Raw genomic sequence first — 9,512 nt, 5'->3', positions numbered from 1 at the left:
GTTGTGACACACTTAGGATTAGGTTCATGTGCGATTGTTTTTAGGAATAACATCATACAGTATGAGTTATTTAGAAATAGAACCATCTAATAATTTTTCTGTCCATCAACATCTACAAAAACGTGGTCCAGTCATAAGAGTTAGCAAACTAAAGAATGTCAAACTAAAGTTCTATTCTTGTTCTTTTCTATATTACATTTTCATTAGTTTAGTACAAAACATTCAACTTTCAAGATCATCTTCATATATACAAACAATGTAGACATAGGCATGAGCGTTGTAATAAAAGAAAACTATACATGAGTTGGGAAGATCAATTTTATGAATAAAACAAATTTCATCTTCGTAAAACAAGTTAACTATCTTCTTGATAGCCTGATCATGTGTGAAACTAATACATGGCCGCAACTAACCAACACTAAATTTTACAATAGTTGTATATATGCCTCTTGACTTGACTTGTTCATAAACTATGTTTGGATTCAAATATCTATCAATGGTTTGCTACCTTTGCCACTACCAATTTAATAATTATTTTTTATAATTGACAAAACTCTAAAACACTTTCACGATATTTAGTTCATTATCATATTAACAATTACCACTTTTCCTCAATGACTTCCAGTCTTAATTCTTAGTTCTAATTTATACGTATTTTAAAGATTATATTTTTCCAAATAAAAAATGTAGCAACACTTTCACTTGGACATATGTGCCTTGCATAGTTCAACTAACACATTGTGCCAGAATTTAGCCCTTGCTAGAGATCATCGAGTAAGGCCAATCTGACCAACACATTGTTCAAAAATTTTGAGCATTACAAGAAAATAAATCTTGCTCGGGATCACCAAGGAAGTCTAGTCCAACGGACACATTGTTCAGTTATTTCAAGCATCGCAAGAAAATAACTCTTACTCATGATCACTAAGTCAGTCTAGTTTGACAGACACATTGGTCGGTAATACTGAGTAGCGCAAGAATTTATGTAACAACACGACACAATATTTATAAGGATAATTTTACTGGTACTAAATTACGGTTGATGGACCACATTGGTAAGCCCAATTACACTCTATTGGATAATTTAGAATAGACCCAGGCCCAAAAGTTTATGTGGTAAATTATGGGTTTTTGTATTGGGCTCGATAATTAAGTTTAAAGCCCAATTAATAATTATGGACAAGCACGTCTTACTTAATTGGTATTGGGCCCAAGAAATTATTTATAAGCCCAAAAATATTATTGGACAAATTGAGCCTAGTTTCAAATTTAATATCATACAGCTTCTCATACATACTAGATAAGGCCGCCATAAGATTTGCAGTAGTCTTTTCCTTAATAACTCTGTGTGCAACTAGCCTTGATAGAGTCAATCGAATGACCCCAAAATATGTCGATCTAATAAGTTCCAATCTGCATATTTCATGCCATTTGGCATATTCCCCAATAGATGAAGATGAAGTCTCTTCTCGTAGAGATAATCCTTGATCTGCATCCTCCGATACCCGAGATTTATGTCATTATTGTTCTCAATTCTAAACACCTCCACTTCTTCTCTAGCCATCATTCTTACTCAATTTGAACCTAGCTCTTGATACCAGTTGTTAAAACTGATAAGAGAAAAAGTAAACAAAATCAAAATCAATCACATGCGACATAAAATTTATGTGGTTCGGCAGCGTGCCTACGACCATGAAGTTGTGAAAGATTTTGTTTCAGATGATAGTCGAATACACAATGCAACAATATGGCAGTTGTACATAAATAATATATATACAGTAAATCCTAATTAGTGTGTAAGGGGTCGGGTTGAATTAGTTCAAGAGCTAAGAACGGGTTGGATTGGTTCTAGAGCTAAAAATGGCCCAAGCCTCATTGAAAATCTACCAAAAAAAACTTTAATGAACCCTTGTCGAGTTGGATCATCAAACTGGCGATGTACAAATAAACCTAGGCTCCATACAAAGAAGCCTAACATCCTTAACTCAATTAAGGTCCAAATTAATATAGTTGTAGATATCTTTAAGGGTTTTATTTATTTGAGAAATTCTTTCTTTCTTTCTTTTTTTCCAAATATTCATAAATCTTGATGACAATTTATTGTAGACCCCAAAATATTTTTCATAAATTAGATTTAGAAAGTCAATAGTTTTTCCTAAAATTATGGGATTTGTTATTAATTTTTTTTTTTAATAGAAGTGTTTTTTACCAACTCCTTAATGTTGTACATCAAAACAGAGAGTATCAAGAAATTCAATACTGGTTAAAGAGAAATTATATTTACAGCCATAAAATGTGCAAGCGTCGCGTACGTCTTTTGAAAAAAGTGAGTAAATAATATTGGTAGAATTTGCTAATGGTGATCATTGGGTGTGACCACAAGGAGTGATAAATACGCAAAACAACCTTACTAGATGTATTTAACTCAAATGTGAATTACAAAATATGAAGGAGGAGTTCTCTGCTCAAACTCAACTCTCTCTCTATCTCACATTATCTTTTCTCTCTTATTTTCCCACACTCAAACAATGCAAACAATCTCAGCATATATAGAAACGATTTGGAGGTCCATTGCATAAGCAATGACCTCGTCACTAAATGGCACCGAACTCCATTTTTACTGCCACAACTTTACCATGAGTTCCATGTGAGAAAGCTTCTTCCACATGTCTTCAACAAGTTCACATTATCCAATTTTCCCTTTAAACTTGATTGAGGGTCTTAATTCCCAGCATTGACTTCAGTCTAGTGAACGTATCACCCTTTAGTGGCTTCATGAAGATATCTGCAACTTGGTCATTAGTTTTGTAGGATATTAATTCTACTTCCTTATTTTTTATATGCTCTTGGATAAAGTGATAACGTGTATCAATGTGCTTGCTTCGTTCATGATACACCGGGTTCTTAGCCAATGCATTTGCTGACTGATTGTCGATGTAGATTTCAGTGGGCATTTCTTGTGGAAATCCTAGATGCTTTAGCACATTCTTTAACCAAATTGCATGGCACACTGTTGAGTTGGCAGCAACATCCTCAACTTCAAAACTTGACAAACTCACTATTGATTACTTCTTGGATGACTATGTAAACGATATGTCTCCCATGAAGAACACAAAGCCTGTTGTGCTTTTCCTTTCATCCAATTCTCTGCTCTAATCATTATCCGAGTAGCCAATGAGACCGAGGTTCTTTGTTGTTGTATAAACAACCCTTCATTTACTGTGCCCTTGATGTAGCGGATGATTCTCTTGGCAACATTTAAATGTGACTGATCTAGTGCCTCCATGTATCTACTAATCAGTCATAATCCATATAGAATATATGGTCTAGTACATGTCAAGTACCTTAAGCTTCCTACTAAACTTTTAAAGTAAGTTGGATCCACATTTCCAACTTCACTCCTCTTGAGTTGTAGTCCACTTTCAACTTGAGTTGTTACGAAATAAAATTCTTCATGCCAAATTTCTTGAGAATCTCCTTGGCATATCCACTTTGTGAAACATAGATGCCATCTTCCTTTTGAGTCACTTTGAGGCCTAGAAAATGTGCCATAAAGCCAATATCAATCATTTAAATTCTTCTATCATATTCTTCTATCAACATATAAGTGTGTTTATATGAACACTTCTCAAATCCACTCTCTTGGAAATACTTGTCGATGTAAGTATTCCAAGCATGCAAAGCTTGCTTTAAGCCATAGAAAGCTTTGTTCAATTTGTATGCCCTACCTTCATCACTGAATTTGACATATCCTAGTTGCTGCTCGACATAGATATTTTCTTCTAGGAAGCCATTCAAAAATGGACTTCACATCGAGCTGATAGCTTTTTCATCTATGTTGTGCAGCTAACAAAATCATCAATCAGACTGTCTCTAGCTAGGCAACCGGAGCAAACATTTCTCCATAGTCAATTCCTTCTCTCTATTTATAGCCTTTTGCCATGAGTCTTGCCTTGTACCTTTGTACTTCTCCTTTGGAACTTCTCTTTATTTTGTAGACCCACTTCACACTAATTGTTTTGTGACCATCTGGCAACGTGGTCAACTTCTAGGTGTCGTTCTTCTCAATTGTATTAATTTCTTCATCCATGGTTATCTTCCATTTCTCCTCTTTAATAGCTTCTGTGAAGTTTAGTGGGTCACCATCTGCGAAGAAACAAAATAGATTTGTATCTTTGATTATCTCAGTGGCTTTGTACACTTCTTGCAAGCTTCTCGTCCTCTTTGGTCTTTCTGACATGGATGTTCCTGATGATGACGATGACGAGTCTTCTCTGAAGGATGGTGGGTATCCATGTGGTGGAGTTTGTGTTTCATTCATAGGAATTAGTGGTAATCCTGTTGTCTCTTCCTCTTATAGGATCACATTTGTGTTGACCCATTTTGCTTCCTCTTGATCCAAAGTCTAGTGCCAACCTTCTCATTCTTTAAAGATCACATCCCTACTCATGACCACCTCTTGAGGATGGGATTGTATACCTTGTATCCCAACATCTTGTCACCATAACCGACTAAGATGCATTTTTCTCCTTTGTCATCGAGCTTGTTATAAGTGACACAACCAAATATTTTGAGATGGTTGATGCTTGGTTTGTGTCCACTCCAAGCTTTTGTTGCATGATAACTTGGAGATTTCTAGTTGGGCAGCGATTCAACAAATAAATTGCACATGAAACTGTTTCATGTTCATACTATTCCAACAGATATAATTTTTTAATGGGTTTTTTTTTTCTTACAACAGTCATATTTTTCCAACAGATATATTTTTCCAGCAGTCATATTTTTTCAACGAATATATTTTTTTAACGACTATATTTCTCTAACGGTTATATTCTTCCACTATAAAACATAACATTTCATCAACAATTTTATTCACTTCAATTCAAGTTTTTCTGCAAAATCATTTTTCTCATTTTCTCCTAATGGATCGTTTGTTTTTTCACAAAATGACACTTATCGATTCAAATTCTAGTAAAAATCAAGAGATCTCACATTTTACTACTAATTCCATAAAAGCATCCACAATTAGCAGAAACCAACAAGTGGTCTAGTTCAATCAAAGCCATATTACACACATAAAGACCAGAACTACTTCCAAAACCACATATTGGAACGGGGCAATGCCACAATGATGGCAAATAAAAAGTAAAGCAAAAGGGCGCTACCCTACAGACTAGCAGAAGGGAACACAGAAAAATATATAAAAATGATTTGCCCGACAATTTGGGCTGGCAATATTTAGCCAATAAAAAATGTGAGTTAAAATTACTATAGATATGTTTAGTTTGATGTGGATAGTTTTTAAGCAAGCTAGCCAAATCTTGGCTAAATTTTGACTATGCCTAGTTCACCACTAATGCTTTTAGTTAGCTTAACTTCTCTAGAATCATGTTTTGATCAAACTTATGATCTATCTTTGTTTTGATGTCTTTGGTACTGATCATGGATTAACAATAGTTATAGTACTCATTGTTTTATAGAAACAATATTTTGTCGTCATAGAATATGCAAGTATCGTGTATTTCTTTTGAAAAAAATGAGTAAATATAAGATCCACATGAAAAAATAATAATTTTTTTAATGGTGGACTCGACCGGAGTGTGCACGCAACGCTTACACAATCTATGACTATATCTAATATTAATTAATTGCTTATTCAGTTGTTGTACCCCAAGAATATTGGTGAAGCCAATGCAAACAAGTTCCATTATCCTTTGTCAACCCTTCTTTTGGGATTTATTCATTTTGAGCTTTGCTACTCATAATCCTCACACACCACACACCACACTTTTTTTTTTAATTTTTTTGGTTTTATTCTTCTTAAACTAATTGAATTCTCCTACTCATCTTCCATATATCACACATTTGGTAAGAGAAAAAAAAAAAGTGTGGTGTGTGGTCATCTTGGAAAGATCTTGGAAAGAACAATTGCACTGTCGAAGTGTCCTTCGCAGGCTTTAACATCCGAAGCCAGAGTCGTTGCTGAGCTAGAAGCCAAATCCATATTCACGTCCGAGCCCTATAAAGTAAGGGCCCGATTCTAGATCCGAAGCAGCAGCAGCCACCGAAGAAGGAGCAGCTTATGACTTTGAAGCAGTTGGATATGCCTTATGAATAGAATTTTTCATAATGCTAGGGGCCGCCCAACATATATTGTTGGGCGTGCCCCTAATGCAATTGAATTTTTTTCTTTTTCTTTCGAGTATGTTTAAGCACAATTCAATATTTAAAAGAAATACACACATTTATCAGTAGTAACTTTCTTAATCATTAAGAAAACTAAAATAAAATAAAATATATATGGCTGTCAAATTAAGGGTACAAAATCAGTTCACAAATGACACCCGACCTCTATGAATTAGCGTAGAAAAACCCTCATGATGCCTAATTGATGGGGTCTCTTCTCATGTTTTGGAAATGAGTTGAACTTTGAGATTGTGAGTTTATCTAGATCGTTAAGACAGGTTGCGTTTGGTTTTCAAACTCAGCTGAGCTCAACTAAGTACAGTCTAACTATAAGTTGAGTTTAACATCCAAACACTCAATTCTCAAATTAATAAACTCATCTCAACTGAAAACTTTTTACACTGGGATCTACAACTTTTTTCAACTTAAAACATATTTATATGTGGGACCCACAACCTTTTTCAATTTCTTATAAAAAGTATCAAACTCATCTTAATATTCGAACACAGTACTAGTTTTAAAGTCAGTTTAGATGAGCCTTACATAATTCCCTTCACTACTCAACTCACTACTATTTATAAATAACTAAACTCAGATAAGTTCATCTCAACATACAAACACAGTCTTAAAATAACACTGATGTTTGATAAAAAAATAAAAAATAAATAACACTGATGAAATTTCCAATTAACAACCGGTTCGCATATAATTCCAAGACTTTGATCCAGACAGAAATTGACATGAAGAGAAATAATCACAAAGCTCCTACGTTTCCAGAATCTGCGGCACATGATCCCACTTGGGGCATTTTTTTTTTTTTTTTTTTTTTGTATATATAAAAGGAAAAACCAAGCTCCTACGATTATTTTAAAGAAAAACAAAATTAAAGGAAGAAAAGGAGTTTCTTCAGGGAAAGTGGGAGATAACCCAAAAAGGCAAAGAAGGGGCTGGGAAGATGTATTATATCCATGCAACAAAGAGAGAAGGGGGGGAAAAAGAGCAACACGAAAAACGGGGCTTACATGAGGTGGAGATGGTGCTGCGGTAGAGCGGTTGGTGAGGGTAACAGTTAGTACGTACAAGTGATGGTGAAGGATGATCGATCGGTTTGATTGGGGAAAGAATGTTCTTCGTCGATCCAATCCGTTGCGGTGGAATATATGATTAGTTAACGAGGAAGTGAGCGAGCCAGGGAGATCGATAGCACGGTAATTATTTGGACATTAGGCGTCTAGAAGATCCGAACATCTGATCGAGAATGATGACAAGTGCCATAGCGAGCGGTGCGTCGATTTCGGGCTGTACGATAAGGCGGAACACATCCAGTCCAAAGGCTACTTCTCCCACTGGCTCCTTCGGCTTGATCTCCGCTACCCGTCTCCTCTTTTTGTCCAACACCACGCAGCATCTTTGTGCAAAACAACCCTCGATCTCATAAAGCACGTTCTTGCCGTCGCCGCTGCTCGATAACGAGGACAATGATGATGAGCCACTCCCACCAGTTCCTAAACTGACGCTAGCCAAGTACCTAGTGTTGAGGATATTCACGTTCTTCCTTGCCAGAAATAGAGGATTGACTGCCGACTCTCCATCATACACCAGCCAGTTGTCTCCTAGGCTCAACCTGATCTGATGATCATACACATCATATATATAAATATATCCGATCAGCCAAGATCCAATCAGTTACTGTTGAGAGAGAGAGAGAGAGAGAGAGAGATACATGCCTTGCGGCGGATGGTAAGCATGGGTTTGCCGGTAGCATCCATGAGAACGATCTCGCCCTTATTACCTGCCACATAGTTATCTACTCTAAAAACCAGATTTCCCTTGCCGTCAAATACCGTAAATCCATTACAGTTGAACAGTAGAGACTTCTTCCAAACCGTTAGAATTGCCGCGCTGTCGTTGCTTCTGGCGGGAGACGATGAGGTGGTGGTGGTTTCGAGCCTCTCGGCTACGTTGCTGGGGTATACTCTTGTCATTCTAGTGGGAGTGACGGAGGGAGATGATAAAAACGATGTTTTAATTTGCTCTTCGAGGTTCCCAAGGCAACTTGCCTAATCGCCCTTCCAGGAACATATTTATATACCTTTTTTCGAACATATTTTTATATCTTCTGTTAAATACCCTACGGCAACAAACGTTAAGCGACACTTGAAAAGTTGAAATAGGCTAATGCGCCCCCATACGATAGACAGCACTTTATTTTGGTAAAGAGGAAGACTTATGGGTGGTGGGTAATGTCCTTGACGTGATATTGATAAGGAATTTTAATTGCTTAAAAAAAAAATTGATTACAAATCACAATCATTCAGCCTCCCCCACTGTCTTTACTTCCAAGGCTGATAAAAATCATTAAGACCTATTAAAATAAGTAGATTAAAGATTTGTGTGGCTGAGGACCATTTCGCGGCCGGTCCGCGCCCAAGATATTTCTATCCTTCTTTTACTAGTTTTATTCGTGAATTGTATTGCATATTAATAAATTGAGCAAATAGCTATCTGATTGGTTTGGGCGGTTTGTGCGACTCCCTCTGTGGTCCACCTTATCGAATTGTCGGACCCCTGACTTTGTCTTTGTCCTTGTTATTTTATATTAAATAGTATATGTAATGCGGGACATGGTCACGGATAGATAACATAAATTAACAGTTTCAATTAAGTAATACATGGCATCACTACTCCGTTTGTTTTCATTCCACGAACAGAATAAGCAAATAGTGCCCCCCTCTGCAACGTGTACTTCATTTCTCAAACTGTTTTTCTGTTTTTTTTTTAAGAAAGTAGATAAACACACTTTCATTTACGTAACCCTTTTCAATGCCACTTTTATAAAATAATTTATAAAAAATTATTATTTTATTAAAATATAGTCATATTAAAACACAATTGTGAATAAGGTTGCCAATTGCTAATTCAATTGCTATGCGGATGCTGAAAGGGTTGTGACCATGCGTGGAAGGGGCTAAATACCACTTCGAGGCCTATTGGGCTGCTTCATGGGCCTGGACTACAACTCAGGCTAATAACCCAATTCCCTGAGAGCCCAATCCATCCTAACCGTTGAAGTAATAACTAATTGAGAGTCTCTCAGACAATGAGAGTTATCCGATCATTTGGATTTGGCTAAGTCCTACATCCCGAGACTTGAATTTCAAATAACAGATGAGCCCGCTATCGCATGGCAATAGAAATCTCAGGGGCTTTATATGTACATATCACCCAGGTATGTGAAGATCATCTAATTCATTTGTAGAAAATGAGATTCTCATTGTGATCATTGACTTAGCCATCGACGGTGTTCCCTAGAACCCCCATGCTAC

The 9,512-nt window shown here is 36.4% G+C and overlaps 1 protein-coding gene across 1 annotated transcript; it reads right to left on the bottom strand.

The window, feature by feature from the left end:
* Positions 1–6,828: 6,828 nt before the first annotated feature.
* LOC121266224 (protein LURP-one-related 8) lies at positions 6,829–8,338 on the bottom strand. The gene is made up of 2 exons (XM_041169995.1): positions 7,914–8,338; positions 6,829–7,815 (listed from the first exon to the last, which is right to left on the bottom strand). Exons 1-2 carry the CDS (start codon positions 8,169–8,171, stop codon positions 7,399–7,401), a joined length of 675 nt encoding a protein of 224 aa, XP_041025929.1. The 5' UTR covers positions 8,172–8,338; the 3' UTR covers positions 6,829–7,398.
* Positions 8,339–9,512: the final 1,174 nt, after the last annotated feature.

Source organism: Juglans microcarpa x Juglans regia, chromosome 5D (genome assembly GCF_004785595.1).
Source record: "Juglans microcarpa x Juglans regia isolate MS1-56 chromosome 5D, Jm3101_v1.0, whole genome shotgun sequence".
NCBI classification, from domain to species: Eukaryota; Viridiplantae; Streptophyta; class Magnoliopsida; order Fagales; family Juglandaceae; genus Juglans; species Juglans microcarpa x Juglans regia.
This window is presented reverse-complemented; position numbering and strand designations above follow the sequence as displayed.